Below are 18,237 nucleotides of genomic sequence, written 5' to 3' on the forward strand. Positions count from 1 at the left end.
TGGATTTGTCCTTTCTGTTCCAAAGTAGGCATTCACTGACTGGAAATAAAAATGTCCGAAGCTAGGACGGACCATGAGAAGCACACAATATTATTGTTTACATTCTTTCGGAAAACTCGGCTCCTGATTGGCCACATCTCTTCAGCCCTGGCATAGTTAATTCTGGAGGGGGACCCCTTTATTGGGGGGCTCCCCACTCCCCCGGGGTCCCTGCCCGGGCTGACCAGTCAGGTGCTTAATGGTTTGGCCGCGGGTCCTTATATAAAAAGTGCCCCCCAGCTGTGCCATTAATCTGCTGGCTGATTGGGCCCGGTACTAGTTCTTAAAATACACAGGACCCCTTTAAATTTTTCCAGCCTGGTGCTGGTTTTAAAAATTCTACTGTTCCCCTATGGCAATTGATCCACGAATTTCTAAAGCCAGAACTGGCTCTTTGAGCGCAGGGCTGGCTAGGCCGTGGGGGGAACCTCACACCGTTTTTTTAAATTATTCATTTAATTATTCTATTTTTGCACACTGCAGCCTGCACGGATCTGACTGACCCTGCAGGCTGCCGTTTCGTATTTGCATTTAGCGGCCGTATATACGGCTGTGCCTATTAAAAATTCACAATACACTTCATAAACAGGGACATTGTCCACCAAAGGCGCGCATTAAACATTTACACCATAATATCCATTACACGTTAAGTTACACGCCATTATGTCCATTATGTATTATGCCAAACATCATAACGCCTATTAAAAATGATGCTACATAAGTGCTTCTTACCTACATGCTCATTGCCAAGGGTTCTATGCTCATTGTAAGGGGTTCCATGCTCGTTGCCATGTGGGATTGCATGCTCATTGCCAAGGGGGAATACATTCTTGCGGTAACTGTGGGACAGCCACCGCAAGGCAGAAGTGACAGCCAGGCAGAGAGCGGGGGGCTGTCTGGCTGTATTCAGAGCACTGCAGGTCCCGGCTATTTTAAATAATACCCCTTTCACACCAGAAAATGCAGGGATTTACCAGCGAATATTGTCCCAGGATCATGCAGGGACATTCCCGGGTTAGCCCCTTTTACATGAGCCTAGTCCCTGTATTTTCTGGTGTCAGGTGGAAGAAAACCACCCCTCCCCTCCCTTTAACCGGCTATCTCGTTTAGCCGGCTATATCTTTGGAACCAACTGACTCATTTACATGAGACCAGTATAGTATCATATTGAAGAACTTTTAAGTGGGCTTCAAATGATTTTGGTCCCGTGAAACTGGGCTGCTTGGTTCCAGAGTAATCTGCCCTCAAAGAACATGAACAGCCATGAAATTACATTTCAGAAATAAAAAACTCTGTTTACCCACAATATCTCTGGAATTAATTGACCCACATGGACCTGTCAAATCGAAGGCCCAGAGATTTGGGTTCGAATGAGATCAACGGCGGGTTTCTGTGATGCTGCGGGATAAAATGGCAGCCGTCGGAACTGGGTGGGGGTCAGAATTATCGGGTCCCATGTTATCCTATGAGGAAAACGTTCTGGCTTTGTCTGGCGATATCTCCGGTTCCTGGAGGGCTAGCGACACTGGGTTGGGCTAGTTGGAAAGCCCCAGTCATCAGCTCCAATATGAAAAGAAAGCAGCGCCCCTTAGGGGGTGATGGTGGTGCTTAACTGAGTTGGCTTCACTGAGCTGCTGCTGTGTAGGGATAGTTAATCCCTAAAACTGGGATAAAAAGGAAAGAAATATACAAATAGCATCGCTGAGTATATATATAACTGAGGTTTGGCACTCCCTGTAACGGAAGGTAGCTTTGCCGGTGCCTCCACTGAAATAAAGTATAGGTGCGTGGCGGTGTGGCACTCGTAGCTGGTACAAAAGAATACAGTCGAGCCAAGTAGCAACAACGTTTCAATTTATCTTGTAAATTGTCTTCAGGTCCAGCACAGGAGCTATTTCCATCAAGCCCCCACCGCCAGCTATGCTCCATGGTGCACCGGACATCCATTTGGACCAGCTAATACACCTGCCCAGAAGGCAAACAACAGCGCGGGACTGTGCTTTAAGGTGGACGGTAATAAACACCCCTTTATTCACATCTTGGGAGTGACTCTAAGGGTTCTATAGGAACGGACAGATCCCCAATATATTATTTTTGATGTACCAGGAACTGTGTGGGTTTTAAGTGTAGTGCACTAGCACCTCAGTATTGATTTCCCATTTCGGTACTTGTGAGTTATCCGGACGCCCGATTTCTAAATCGGGTCGGATCGGGACATCGCATCGCATCGCATGCGACCATCGGATGCGATGCGATGCGATGCGATGACCCGATTTTTCCATAGGAATCAATGTTAAAATGGACTGAGTCCATTTTAACATGGAATTCAATGGGAAAAAGGGGTCCTTTTCATACCCCTACTATCCAAGTGGGCATGGAGTTGGATATAAACCTGTGGCGAGCGTAGCGAGCCACCGAGCCCGAAGCGTGGCGAGCGTAGCGAGCCCCGCGAGGGGACACGGAATACCGTCCCCTCGCGGGGTTCGCTTCGCTCGCCACGCTTCGGGCTCGGTGGCTCGCTACGCTCGCCACAGGTTTATATCCGACTCCATGCCCACTTGGATAGTAGGGGTATGAAAAGGACCCCTTTTTCCCATTGAATTCCATGTTAAAATGGACTCAGTCCATTTTAACATTGATTCCTATGGAAAAATCGGGTCATCGCATCCGATGGTCGCATGCGATGCGATGCGATGCGATATCGCATCGCATCGCATCTGATTGTATGCCTTAACTTAAGGCATACAATCAAAAAATCGGGCGTCCAGATAACTCACAAGTACCCCCATTTCTTTTATCCGCCAAGTAATTTAATTTATACTGTTTTATTAAATTTTGCTTTTTTGGTTGCAATATGTTTAATAAATGTGCCTTTTAAATTGTAAAACCAGTCCAATTGGTTTGTGTTGCATGCCTTGAGGCAAATGTAATAGCCTCTGAGTCCGGTGGCCGTACGGGATGCCAGACAATCGCTGAGATTTTTTTAAAAGGGGCAGTCATTTACAAGGAATGGTTTTGACCTTTAAATGATTGCCCCTTTTTAAAAAAAAACCTTGTAGTGTTCAGCTGGTATCCCGCACGGCCTCCGAACTCCGAGCCTATTACATTTGCCCGTTTCTGTCTTTATATTCATACATATTACAAGATGGATCAATAAGAATTACTAAACATTTTATACAGTCCCATGGCTGGTATACTGTACAGTACAGTGCTTCGGTGGGGATTATTAAATAGACAGTGTCTAGGTAGACAGTCAATAGGTCGACAGGATCAAAAGGGACATTTTTACACGGGAAAGGTAGACAGATGTGTTTCAAAATGTTGGTACTGTATCAATGTCAACAACTGTCGAAATGGACACTGTCGCTGTGCTTGGCACACTATTATTTACAAATACGAATTGTTAGTAAATTACTAAAGTACGTTGTTTTCATGTTAAAAATAGGCGTATTTTATCGATGTTGTATTCATTCGTATTTACAAATACGAATACGCCATGTATACACCATGAATAAGAATACACATCACTGTATTTTCAGGATAGTAAATCCTGAAAATACGAATGCACATAATAAAACGTATTTTGCTGTACGAATACAAATTTTTGAGACGATTTTACCTTAGTAAATTTCCCCCTATGTGTGAGAAACGCATATTGAACTTTTACACAAGCCATACACGCCTAGTATATTATGTAACTAATGATTGAGGAGATGAGGGGTAATATTGATTAGATTACATTGCCTTACTGCTGGAGACAGGAACACACACCTGGATTGGTTGGAAACTAGTTGTCCAGGAGTGTGCCAATGTGGTGGGCAATAAAAGATCACAATATACAGAGGTGGTGGGATACATTATACCACATGAAATGCGTATAGGGAAGACAGGAGGCTTAATGAAGAGAAAGCAGTTCCTTACCACAAAACACCATGTCAGTACTTGATATCAGGGGCTCCACCAGAGGTCCGTTTACCTGTTGAGAGCACATTTGTGTTAATGTGACCTCTCAGTCATATTAGGACCCAAGTGTTTCACAAAAACACTGGTCCACCCCATTCTCCTCCCCTCACTAACGTTCTCTTTCTGTTGTCTTGTGGAAAAAAGAATGCAGTAATATTTCATTCATACTCGCCTACTTTTGAAAGCTAGTTTCAGGGAGATTAATTTGAAGTAGTGTTTTGCACAGTGCCCTGTCATGCTTCACCCAAGGGGCATGTCTAGCTCCATATATGGGTGCACATGTGCTGAAATGCTTGTTGGGAGATATTTCTATATAATTAACTATATGTTTTGGGAAATTTAGCAAGTATTATTATTAATAATAATAATAATAATAATAATAATAATAATAATGGATTTATTTGTTTGCAACTATTTGATGTGATATTTATTTATTCTCACTCAGCACAATGGGGGTTATTCTGATTCTCTCGGAAAGGCACAGTCACTCTCTAATGGACAAAACCATGTGCACTGCAGGTGGGGTTGATGTAACATGTGCAGAGAGAATTAGATTTGGGTGTTTTATTGTTTCTGTGCAGGGTAATATATATATATATATATATATATATACATATATATATATATATATATATATATATATATATATATATATATATATATATATATATAAGAAAAAGAGATAGATGTGCGCTCTGTCTATTTCACCACTTTAGTACATTAATAGTCATGCATTGGTACATAAAATTTGTGTTTATTCTAAATTTCTTCACAATAATAAAGTATCAATAAAAAAAGTTTGTACAAAATTTGATTCACATTACAAATTCAGATGACAATTTTGTTCAAGTAGGTGACATCAGATCCAACTTCAAGAAAAAGGACCACACTCCCCCCATTTTCTATATATATATATATATATATATATATATATATATATATATATATATATATATATATATATATATATATATATATATATATATATATATATATATATATCAGTTTTAAGTACACCCCCACCCAAATCTAGTTCTCTCTGCACATGTTACATCAGTCCCACCTGCAGTGCATATGGTTTTGTCCATTAGAGAGTGATTATGCCTTTCCCAGTGAATCAGAATAACCACCAATGTACATGATATTAAATGCAATATATATTAAATTCCAAATGATTTTCTCTTGGTAAAAAAATGAATTTAAAATTTGTGTGGATTTAACCCTTTGAGTGCCACGTGATTAAAAAAAAAAAAAAATAGGTTTGAAAATTGCCAAGGAAACATCATCTAATGACCTGTAATGTTTACCTTAAATAGGACTCAGTCCATTTTAACATTGATTCCTATGGAAAAATCGGGTCATCGCATCCGATGGTCGCATGCGATGCGATGCGATATCGCATCGCATCGCATCTGATTGTATGCCTTAACTTAAGGCATACAATCAAAAAATCGGGCGTCCAGATAACTCACAAGTACCCCCATTTCTTTTATCCGCCAAGTAATTTAATTTATACTGTTTTATTAAATTTTGCTTTTTTGGTTGCAATATGTTTAATAAATGTGCCTTTTAAATTGTAAAACCAGTCCAATTGGTTTGTGTTGCATGCCTTGAGGCAAATGTAATAGCCTGTGAGTCCGGTGGCCGTACGGGATGCCAGACAATCGCTGAGATTTTTTTAAAAGGGGCAGTCATTTACAAGGAATGGTTTTGACCTTTAAATGATTGCCCCTTTTAAAAAAAAAACCTTGTAGTGTTCAGCTGGTATCCCGCATGGCCTCCGAACTCCGAGCCTATTACATTTGGCCGTTTCTGTCTTTATATTCATACATATTACAAGATGGAGCAATAAGAATTACTAACCATTTTATACAGTCCCATGGCTGGTATACTGTACAGTACAGTGCTTCGGTGGGGATTATTAAATAGACAGTGTCTAGGTAGACAGTCAATAGGTCGACAGGATCAAAAGGGACATTTTTACACGGGAAAGGTAGACAGATGTGTTTCAAAATGTTGGTACTGTATCAATGTCAACAACTGTCGAAATGGACACTGTCGCTGTGCTTGGCACACTATTATTTACAAATACGAATTGTTAGTAAATTACTAAAGTACGTTGTTTTCATGTTAAAAATAGGCGTATTTTATCGATGTTGTAGTCATTCGTATTTACAAATACGAATACGCCATGTATACACCATGAATAAGAATACACATCACTGTATTTTCAGGATAGTAAATCCTGAAAATACGAATGCGCATAATAAAACGTATTTTGCTGTACGAATACAAATTTTTTAGACGATTTTACCTTAGTAAATTTCCCCCTATGTGTGAGAAACGCATATTGAACTTTTACACAAGCCATACATGCCTTGTATATTATGTAACTAATGATTGAGGAGATGAGGGGTAATATTGATTAGATTACATTGCCTTACTGCTGGCATCAGGAACACACACCTGGATTGGTTGGAAACTAGTTGTCCAGGAGTGTGCCAATGTGGTGGGCAATAAAAGATCACAATATACAGAGGTGGTGGGATACATTATACCACATGAAATGCGTATAGGGAAGACAGGAGGCTTAATGAAGAGAAAGCAGTTCCTTACCACAAAACACCATGTCAGTACTTGATATCAGGGGCTCCACCAGAGGTCCGTTTACCTGTTGAGAGCACATTTGTGTTAATGTGACCTCTCAGTCATATTAGGACCCAAGTGTTTCACAAAAACACTGGTCCACCCCATTCTCCTCCCCTCACTAACGTTCTCTTTCTGTTGTCTTGTGGAAAAAAGAATGCAGTAATATTTCATTCATACTCGCCTACTTTTGAAAGCTAGTTTCAGGGAGATTAATTTGAAGTAGTGTTTTGCACAGTGCCCTGTCATGCTTCACCCAAGGGGCATGTCTAGCTCCATATATGGGTGCACATGTGCTGAAATGCTTGTTGGGAGATATTTCTATATAATTAACTATATGTTTTGGGAAATTTAGCAAGTATTATTATTAATAATAATAATAATAATAATAATAATATTGGATTTATTTGTTTGCAACTATTTGATGTGATATTTATTTATTCTCACTCAGCACAATGGGGGTTATTCTGATTCTCTCGGAAAGGCACAGTCACTCTCTAATGGACAAAACCATGTGCACTGCAGGTGGGGTTGATGTAACATGTGCAGAGAGAATTAGATTTGGGTGTTTTATTGTTTCTGTGCAGGGTAATATATATATATATATATATATATATATATATATATATATATATATATATATATAAGAAAAAGAGATAGATGTGCGCTCTGTCTATTTCACCACTTTAGTACATTAATAGTCATGCATTGGTACATAAAATTTGTGTTTATTCTAAATTTCTTCACAATAATAAAGTATCAATAAAAAAAGTTTGTACAAAATTTGATTCACATTACAAATTCAGATGACAATTTTGTTCAAGTAGGTGACATCAGATCCAACTTCAAGAAAAAGGACCACACTCCCCCCATTTTCTATATACTGTATATATATCACTGTAGCAGAAGGACCTCTGGACTGCTGACTCCATTTTCCCTTCAAAGGCTGTGATATTTTGGTGACTTCCCCTTGATAAAGATCCTGGATTGGGATCGAAACGTTGGGACAGTTTTTGGAAAAACTGACAACTGACTTGGTATGTGTAAAACCTAAAAATCTTTTTTTCTGTTGATGAATAAATGAAAAAAGTTTTTTTATCTTAAAAACTTGGAGGCGAGTGCTCATTTCCATTAGTGGATTTTTTGGAATATATATATATATATATATATATATATATATATATATATATATCAGTTTTAAGTACACCCCCACCCAAATCTAGTTCTCTCTGCACATGTTACATCAGTCCCACCTGCAGTGCATATGGTTTTGTCCATTAGAGAGTGATTATGCCTTTCCCAGTGAATCAGAATAACCACCAATGTACATGATATTAAATGCAATATATATTAAATTCCAAATGATTTTCTCTTGGTAAAAAAATGAATTTAAAATTTGTGTGGATTTAACCCTTTGAGTGCCACGTGATTTAAAAAAAAAAAATAGGTTTGAAAATTGCCAAGGAAACATCATCTAATGACCTGTAATGTTTACCTTAAATAGGAAATATAATCTTTTTTTACACAACATTTTTTATTTGAATTTATATAACAAATGTGAGCGATGCTGGCATTTTAGGCAGATATTGGGCACATTTCTCCCAGAGATGTTGGTACTCAATGGGTTAACTATATTTGAGATGGGCCAAATGGTTATCTTAACGTGAAATCGGCTGTAAATAACGTGAAAAGGGATGTGACATGAAAAACTAAGAATATTGTTTACTTGTTCTCCTGCATAGTTCAGGTGCCAGCAACATTTTTCTCTTAGACCTGCAGGCATAACTGCTGTAACTGCCAGGCTTATCTCCCACTCAGGTCGAGATGCACTAAGGATTGAAAAGTGATAAAATGGAGAGTGATAACTCAGCTACCACCTATCTTTTTTCAAACACCATCTATAACATGCTTTGACACACATGCACCCTGAAGAAGCCTATCCATGTGAAACGATCGTTGGTGGTGATAGTGGAGTGATGCCACTACAGAGCGCCTCCTGCAGCAGCAGCTAGCAGCTTGAGTAACCTCATCGGGTGCCGCAAGTGCACGGAGCGCACGCACAGGCCCCCTCTCATTTGTTCTCCCGTACACAGCCCCCTTCCCCGCTCAGCCTCATCTCCGTCCAGCCTTGGACCTCATTCCTTTACTGCCACTTCCATTTTCTCTATCTCGCTGGTTTAACTCTCTAGGTACCGCTCATCCCCCACCTCTGTACACTGAGTTACATGTGGATACCACCCAGCACTTAAACCCCCAACCCCCTACCTCTCACTCTCTCCCCTGGTCACTATACCACTCCAGGGAACACTCATCCAGACCTTGTCCCTAAATACCACCCTGCACTGTCGGAGATCTAACCAGGGGGACATAGGGACACAACTGGACAGCAGTACCCCTACTTACCCGCTCTAACCATAGGAACCCCCTTCTATGTGCACACAAGCCCGCTCACCCGCAATACCCACAAGGCCCAAAATTAACCTGATGGTAGCCGGCCAGAGGCGTTAAAAACACAATAGGAGAAGGGTGACCTCTCCCAAAGTACATGTATTAATTCCGCCCTGACCAGATGGTATATAAAGCTGGGCAGCAGCCGATTGTCACTAAAGGGCCGTTAGAGCTTTCTATACTTTTCCCTGACATCCCATGAGGAAAGGTGTTCCCCCACAATACCCGTAAAGCCCACTAAGCAACCAGTGGCAGCTGACGATCGGATCAGAGGTTTCTGCTAAACAGGAAAGGGGACTTCCTTGTTTTGACCAGACCCCCCTCCCCTTTTGTTATAGGTATATAAAGTCGGTTTGGGAACACCGAATATTGCCTAATTTGGGATTCTCAGGCTTTGACTCAAACCTACTACTACCACTCTATCTCCTATCTACTTCTCTATCCCTTGCTTTGACTGCCTCAAATTTCCCTTCCTGGTACTGGAGTCAGAGAGGCATTATTGGTTACCTAATATTGACACTCCTAGAGGTTAAGAGCTGCAGTAGATAATTCGCTGAACTGCTTTGCTCCAGTACATTAAAGGACAAAAATTTTGAGAGCACATGTGCTGTACACTTGGAAAAAGCACAGCTTATTCGCCTCTCTAATTTAAAACGCCACACTGTGACGAAGACATCCATATTAGGATGGTGTAAATTGTCTGTATATGTTTTTCTTTGCATAGCAAATTGTCTGCATACATTTATCCTTGCTTAAAACTAAAGGCCCCCTTACACTTGTTCAACTTATTGATCAACAAATTGAACCTGATTGACTCGAAATATATCCTATGTGCAGGAGGATCAATCTCTTACAGGGCCAGATGTATCAAGTTTCAAAAAGTGATAAAGTGTACAGTGATAAACAGCCAGCCAATCAGCTCCTACCTGTTATTTTTCAAACCCAGCCTGTGACATGGCAGGTAGGAGCTGATTGGCTGGCTGGTTATCACTCTCCGTTTTGTCACTTTTGAAGCTTGATACATCTAGCCCACAATCTCTTGGTTATACCCAATGGCAAGGGATTGTGAATTGTGTCCTACACATCAGGCACATAAGATTTTGTCAGACAGGCGCATCTGATTTTGTCCGATAAATTGACTCAATCCACCTGAATTGGATCAAATCTGACAAAATCTCACAAGTGTAAGGGGCCCTTAAGTTTCCTCTCCCTTGAGGATAAAGTATTAAAGGAAATTTGCAACAAAGTCTCATATTGTAGGTCCTGTGGATACAGTGTTTACTAAAGCCTTGTTCTCAAGATTGAAAGATATTTGTAGGCAGGGCAGGCGACAGGGGGGGTCAAGGGGGACAAGTGTGACGGGCCCCAGCAATCTCAAGGGCCCCAGAGCTTCCATGCCCCATCACGGCCACTGGCCTGTCAGTGACCCTCGCGGCCAGGCCCTCTACTGTGCACCATCTGTGTGTGGCTGAGTCTGACTGACACTGTGTGCCACTGCTGTCTACTGTGTGTGCACCCTGCCGTTTGGTGTCATCTACTCTGTGTGTGCACATGGCCTGTGGCCGCAGGTGCACAGCCATACCCGCCGCTGGCACTGTAGCCTCAGTCTCTGGCTACTGTACTTTATAGCACATGCGCGGGTCGTCTGTTCCGTGCCTACTTGTAGTGCTCAGCGTTCTTTTGTGAAAGTGACAGGCCAGCAGAAGGCAGGAGCCAGGCCAACAGGACTGAGAACGAGAGAAGTCCGCACCTGAAAGCAGGATCTGGAGCAGCGAAAAGTTAAATGAGGCTTGTACAGAAGAGGGTTGTGTGGATTTGGGATTAGGTGGGGGCCCCAGAAATTTAATTGTACAGGGCCCCAAGAATGCTGTTGCCAGCCCTGTTTGTAGGAGCACAGGAGCACATTCCCTGACCATATCCCCAGAGTGACTTCCAAAGGGGAACTATACACAAAAGGGACTACTATCTGCACGTTAAGTGCAATCCCTCTGCAATTTATAGAGGACTCACTGTAGTGCACCCGAGTGCATGGAGACACAAACGTATACTGTTTTATGGTTATTTCTGTTTATATGTATGTGTGTCACTGTCTAGAAGAAATGTCTGTCTAATAATATTTAAACGAAAGATTAAAAGTTAAATCTTAAACTTCTTCTTAAACCTGGGGATTTAAAAAAAAGAAAAACTTTTTCTGTTTTTTCCCCACAACTTTGGAGGTTAATCTGGTTGGTGCGTAAATTTCCAAATTCTTTCGGAGCGGACCACACGCCACGCTGTGCGGACATCGTACAAAGAAATGCCCACCGGTCCTCCGCATTCGGACGGACTCACTCTTTAAGAAGAGGGCGTGTTTACGGACGACATCCAAACCTTGCGTGTGCGGTGGACACACACATATTCTGCACAGTCTTACAGCGTCTGCACGGTCTTACAGCTTCAGAACGGACGGGAACCTGCCTGTACGCACCGATGCGGTGTATTAACGCAAAACTCACGACTATTATCTGATTTGGTCACATGACACACTTATGCAATTAGGCAACCTCATTAAAAAGTGTTTGTTAGTAATTGGAATAAATAAATCCTAATAGATACTTAAACACATTACTACCACTTTACATTAACCCTTACATCATGTGAAGTGCTATTTATTCATTATTACCCCTTTATCTAGGTTTTATGTATGCATATTATATCATAATTGCACGTCAAATGAAATATTCTTCAATGTGCTAATTATTACTAACACATACTAAAGCTCACTTACCAACAGTTATAAACACAGTGTGTGTGTATTTTGTTTTTTTGGATAATGTTATTTGCTCTACAATTATAGTACATTTGTGTCTTGCAAGGATGTGCACACTACAATAACATACATCTATATACAGTATTTACCTTTTGCAAATGACAAATATTGTAAACTATTTACACATATACTGTTAAAAGAAAAAAAAATACACAGACAAATTCTAACTTTCCACAACAATTTATTATAACAACAATATACTATGAAAATTAAAAAATAAACAAAATAAAATTATTGGAGCAGGTCAGTCAGGTCCTGCAGGTTGGCCATCACTAGGTGCAGGTGCTCCCTGAGTCGTAGGAGGGCCCCACGGACACCCTCATCTACTTGGCTAGGGGCATCTGTGGGCATGTTAAAGGGGGTACAAAATTACTATTGATATTCATGAATACATTTAACATAGTGAGACATAAATCCAAAAAAATGCAAGGTTACATCTATATATATATATCTATATATCTCTATATACAGGGTTTGGGTCCGGCACTCGGAATAAAATGTCCTGAACAACAACCGGGGTGCCCTCCCAGGTAAATGTATAAAGATGAGTGTCAGGAGACACAGAGGGGGCGGCACTCGAACGGATTTCCAGATGCAAAATGAAACACAGAACCACAATGTAGTGATCTAACGTTTCGGCAACCAAATGCCTTTATCAAAGACACAGACTGACAAACAGAGACACTTACTTAGGAGGTGACATCCATGCTGATTCCGGTGCTCCCATGCTCGCAGCCGAGCTGGCGCATACGACTGACGTCATCGGGTTCTCCTCTGTGCAGTCAGCTGCTCTGCTTGGCGCGTTGCTATGGGAACCCTCCGGAGCCTGCAGTAACCAAGTGACAAGCATACAATAGTGAATGTGACATATTAGCATGATCAGAGCATTCTAGAAATGGAAGCAATGTATGGTCGACATGACCAAGCTGACGACATGAAACCAAGTCGGCAACAGACAGAAACAAAGCATAGAGAGGGATCCAGAGTCATACGCACAAAGCGTGCATGAACATATTAACATGAGTAATGCTGGAAAGTATCAGAAATAAGAGATAAAGGATAAAGAAAAAATAAATAAACATGTAGCGATATAGAGAAGGGACATAGAGAAAGTGCATGTAATTAGAGAAAGCAATTAAGGGAGGAATATTCATTGAGGCCTGCTGGTGCAATAACGTTCAATTTGAAAATCCATTTAGCCTCCAATTGAAGCAATTTCCTATCACGATCGCCACCACGCACGCTGGCAGCTACCTGATCAATCATCTTGTATTTTAGTGTGGGCAGCGTATGACATTTGTCCCTGAAGTGCCGCGCCACAGGTTGTTCGGCTGGTTGTCCCTCAAGGGCTTGCTTGGTTGCCGAGCGATGCAACCCCATACGCTCTTTGAAAGTTCTGCTGGTTTTGCCCACGTAAACCAGTCCACATGGGCATCTTATAATGTAAACGACGTACCGGCTCATGCATGTGAAGATGTGCCTAATCTTGTATCTGTGCCATGTATGTGGGTGCGTAAATGAGTCACCCCGTTCTAAGTAACCGCATGTAACACAGCCTGTGCAGCAATAGTTCCCAGGCTTGCGTGAGAGAAAGTGGGCTGTTTTGGTTGTGCTGCCCAGACCCGTCACGTCAGCTTTCACCAATTTATTACGTAAGCTGGTCCCTCTTTTGTAGCAGGGCATTATAGATACATTTTTAAGTGCCGGCAATTCAGGATCCTGGCTGACCAATGGCCATATTTGTTTAACCGATTTGACCAATACAGAGCTAGCCGTCGTATATGTATTGATAAACGGTAATTTTTTTTAGATGATTTGGATGTAGCCTTGCTGCATAAGGTATCTTCTCTGGGGATGGCTAGGGCTTTGGCTTTTGCTTGTAACAACATCTCCCGGTTGTAGCCTCGATTTTCAAATTTATTTACCATCTCATCCATTTGGTCTGCTGCTACTGCTGGTACGCTGCATATTCTTCTTATGCGTAGCATTTGGGAGAACGGCAGGCCGCGCTTGGCAGCCGGAGGGTGATAGCTCGTTGCTTCAAGAAGGGTGTTCCTGTCTGTAGCTTTATGGAACACAGATGTTGACAGATTACAACTGTCGATAGTTATTTGGACATCCAGGTAGCTTATGGTTGATGCGCTGTGGGTTGAAGTGAATTTTATGTGTGGGTCAGCTGTGTTGGCATGCAGCAGTACCTCTTCCAATGATGACACAGGACCAGTCCAGATAAGCAAGATATCGTCGATGTAACGAACGTAGAGGGCAGTATGGGCTACTGCTGCTGGATGTGATAAGATGAGTTTCTTCTCCATGGCAAATATGTAGGCATTGGCATACGTCGGGGCTACGCAAGATCCCATTGTGCAGCCCCGACGCTGCAGGTAATGGGCACCATCGAAGTAGAAATCATTTCTGGTGAGCGTGAGCTCTAACAGGTGCATGTAGAAATTCACCTCCAGACCAACAAATGCTGGATTGTTGCTGATCAACTCCTTGGTAGCCTCGAGACCCTCATGATGGGGGATATTCGTGTATAGACTAACCACGTCTATAGTACACAGGATCGTGGCTTCAGGTAGGTTGGTCAATTGGTTCAGTCTTATAATCAGGTCCGTGGTGTCCTTCAAGAAGGTGCTTTGTGCTTGCACTACTGGCTGCAGGTAGGAATCAAGATATTGTGATATGCCATAGTACAATGATCCTCTCGCCGATATGATGGGGCGACCCGGCGGCTGCTGCGGATCTTTGTGGATCTTTGGTAGCGTGTATAGCAGAGGCGTCAATGGGTAGTGCGCAATGGGATCTTGCGTGTGTGCGATGCGATCCGAAAGCGGTACAAAAAGTATGTGCAGCACATACTTTTTGGTCTATGCGATGCAATGCCTGCAGGAGCGCATATCGCATCGGATGCTGCTATTGCAGCGTGTATGGCCATCTTTAGGCACATAACCCAGCCCATCATTTAAAAAAGTGTCTAAATTAATATAAAAAATCTACAATTATTAAAAAATTTGTTATAAACATGTATAATAAAAGACTCACTGTTATTTTGCTGTTTAACTCTTGTGCAGTCCCTCCTCTTCTATCTGCGTAGGCAGGACACTGAGGATGCCATTACACCCCTCATTGGCAGACAGCGCAGTGCAAGTATCCGTGAGGAAGAGGGGGCAGGTCGCAGGAGGAGGACAGTGTGTGTGTTGTGCAGGGAGCTGCTCAGCCTCTCCATACTGCCACCCCCGCTGTCAGACAGGCGCTGCGGGCGGCGTGCAGGAGGCAGTGGCAGTGAGGACTGAGGCAGCTTTAGCAGAGCAGGGAGGGAGACAGCGCCTTTTCAGCATGGCACCTCCCTGCTTTGCAGGAGCTGCTGAGTGGGTAGCGCCGGCCCTGTATACCAGCACCCTTAAAACTTTAACGGGGGACGAGGGTGTATACTGACAGGACGGTTTAAATATATACCTAGCACTGAGCTAGAGTTGTGGGGTCAGACCCTGACCACGTACTCAACACAGCGGGGCGAACGGAGCACGGAAGTGCAGATACAAACGTTATTCAGCCCTGTGGCATCAATGTGCAGCAACACGCAACACGGGTCTTAAAGGGTGTAAGAATCGTAGCGTCACCTCCATTGACCATGATTCCCCTTCAGACGCCGGCGGCTGCTGACACTGACGAGCAGCGATTTGTCCAATACCGGCAGCGCTGGCAGAGTAAGAGACGCGCAGCTAACCTCTGACCGTGATCTCTTGCCACTAGCAGATACGGACACTCACTATAACAAGGTGTAAATTGGAACATCACTATTCCCCTGTGTACACCAGCACCCCTTAAAACTTGAACGGGGGACGAGGGTGTATACTGACAGGATGGTTTAAGTAAGAGTCGCGCATCCACACCTGAATGCGATGTCTTCACAGAGGCTGACATTGATACGCAGTTTAAAGAACAATATACGGCAACAGATACTGGCTAAGATAGTGTGTGATAAATATATACCACCACTCGCTGACATCCCCACTGCCTCATTTGAGCACTTACCCTAAACAGAATTTTCTTATAGAGAGGGTATGAAGTGTCCAACTGCTAGAGGACTATCTGAATAAGACACTGACAATAATAGTGATACCAATTTATTTTATTTAGTGCAGTAAAGCGGATACACACTGTAGGACGCCCCGACCAATTTCATACAGGGGAACTGACATTGGGGTTCACCATAAGAGGATAATATCCACTTTTTTAAAGTTTCCTACTTTCTATGTACCTCCTATGGTAAATGTTTTTATATGTTGCAGTTCTTTAAATGAAAATGATTAAAAGTAACATTTTATGATTGTTTTTCTTCTGATATCCTGAGTGCGCCACAGCACATGACAGTCTTCTCTTTTTCTTGTATTTATATCGCCACCTTTGGGTGGGGATACCCTATAGAAGACTATGGGCTTAAATCGCTGACCAGCGTCCGCACCCCCCCTCCCCTGTCCTCCGGGTTGCTCCTCCTCCACCAGCAGCATGTTGCAGCTGGGGATATCCTTCCGGCTGCAGGGGGGGGAGGAGGAGATGCCGGGGACCGCCGCAGAGCCCAGGAGGTGACGGAGACCCCCTGCAAACCACAATCCAGGTATCGCGGGGGGCCTCCGTCACCGCACCGCGATGCCAGTCGCATATGTTAGTACATATGCGCTGGCATCGATGTGGCCGGGCGGCGATGTATATTAATACATCACGCCCATGGTCTTAATCCAGAAGCAAAGTGTACATGTTTTACACAAAACTAGAAATTCCGGTTACTTGTTCTCCTGCATAGTTCTGGTGACACCATCATTTTTCTCATAGACCTGCAGGCATAACTGCTGTAACATCCAGGCTTACTGTATCTCCCACTCAGTATTGTATGCAACAGGACAAACCCTCCAGTAATGGAATCAATATTTCTAATTCATAAACTTTATCCATTATACAACTCCCTCCACCAATGTGAACAAATCATTTGATCAAAACCCGTAATCCCCATATAAATACTAATTTGCTATCTTGTGTCATTTATCCGTGATAAATCAGCTGTCACGTCCCGCAGCGCCGGCCACGGGAACCGATACTCACCCCGCCGGGTGCTGCGGTCTCTGCGCCTCTCAGGTGCCTGGCTGAAGGGTTCCGTGGGGGAAGCCACCTCTGGGGGGTCCTGGTTCCACAGCGGACCCGGCGGCAACTTGGGCGCCGGCTCCCGGGACTGGCAGCCTGGGGATGCTTTATCCCTTCTGGGGAATAGGGGCTGGGTCACTATGCTGGGCAGGGCTATAAAATCCAGCAGGCTGTAAGCCTCAGTGCTGGTGCAACAGTGTAGCTGGTCAGAGCACTGCTCTGCAGCAGCCTCCAGTGTCCTGATCTGGTATTACGTTGCTGCGTCCCAGCTCAATCCCTGGATTCTTGCTTTGCCTTGTCCTGAAAACCAAGTCGGTCCTGTTTAAGTTCTGCGTTATCCTGAAAACCAAGTCGGTCCTGTTTAAGTTCTGCTTTATCCTGAAAACCAAGTCGGTCCTGTTTAAGTTCTGCGATATCCTGAAAGCCAAGTCGGTCCTGTTTAAATTCTCCGTTATCCTGAAAACCAAGTCGGTCCTGTTTAAGTTCTGCTTTATCCTGAAAACCAAGTCGGTCCTGTTTAAGTTCTGTTTTATCCTGTTTTAACCAAGTTGGCCCATTTCCTTACGTTATTCTGAAACAGCCGGCCAGTTCAGTCTCACTGTCTCTCGGATACGTGAGTCCTCCTGGCGAGGGGCCGCGACCTGCTGTCCAGTCGCTGCAAAGTCCAAATCCCCTTGCGGGGGTCACTGGCGAAGACTGCTGGGCAGTTAGTCTCCGCGCCCTCACTACGGAGTTCGCTCACATCCGAAGATTTATGCGAAGGTCCTACATTCAGCCCACTAAGTTCCAGGTGCCGCCTGTGCAGCCCTCTCCCAAGCAGACGCCTGAGGTGGGTCCTCAACCTCCGTTATCTGTGACAGTTTGCACCAGCCGCATGGATTCCACCTCGGGTTCTGACTTTGGGGCTGAGTTGCTCCAGCGGATCGCTTCCCGTTTAGAAGGGTTAGAGAATACACAGCGACAACTTGCTCAAGGCCTGCAAGATATCTCCCAGCGGCAGGATCTTCTACAAGCAGCCTTGTCTAAAGCACCACTTCCTCCTCAACCCACTCCGGAGCTGGTCCAGCCACCTTCCAGCATCACTGCATCTCCCGGTCAGCTTCATCTGCCTCCACTGAGCAAATTTGATGGCACTCCGAAATTGTGCCGTGGCTTCTTGAACCAATGCGATGTCCATTTTGCCCTTCAAC

At 43.4% G+C, this 18,237-nt stretch overlaps 1 protein-coding gene across 1 annotated transcript in view; it reads right to left on the reverse strand.

The window, feature by feature from the left end:
• Positions 1-17,923, reverse strand: part of LOC146036907 (kinase D-interacting substrate of 220 kDa B-like) — a 46,051-nt gene extending 28,128 nt beyond the window's left edge. Inside the window, 4 exon segments of the mRNA XM_083160751.1 lie at positions 6,619-6,673; positions 13,831-14,562; positions 17,342-17,581; positions 17,915-17,923. Of these exon segments, the coding sequence (XP_083016877.1) occupies positions 6,619-6,673; positions 13,831-14,562; positions 17,342-17,581; positions 17,915-17,923 (1,036 nt within the window).
• Between the last annotated feature and the right edge of the window lie 314 nt (positions 17,924-18,237).

This window comes from Crinia signifera, chromosome 9 (genome assembly GCF_055691185.1).
Source record: "Crinia signifera chromosome 9, ASM5569118v1, whole genome shotgun sequence".
Taxonomy (NCBI): Eukaryota; Metazoa; Chordata; class Amphibia; order Anura; family Myobatrachidae; genus Crinia; species Crinia signifera.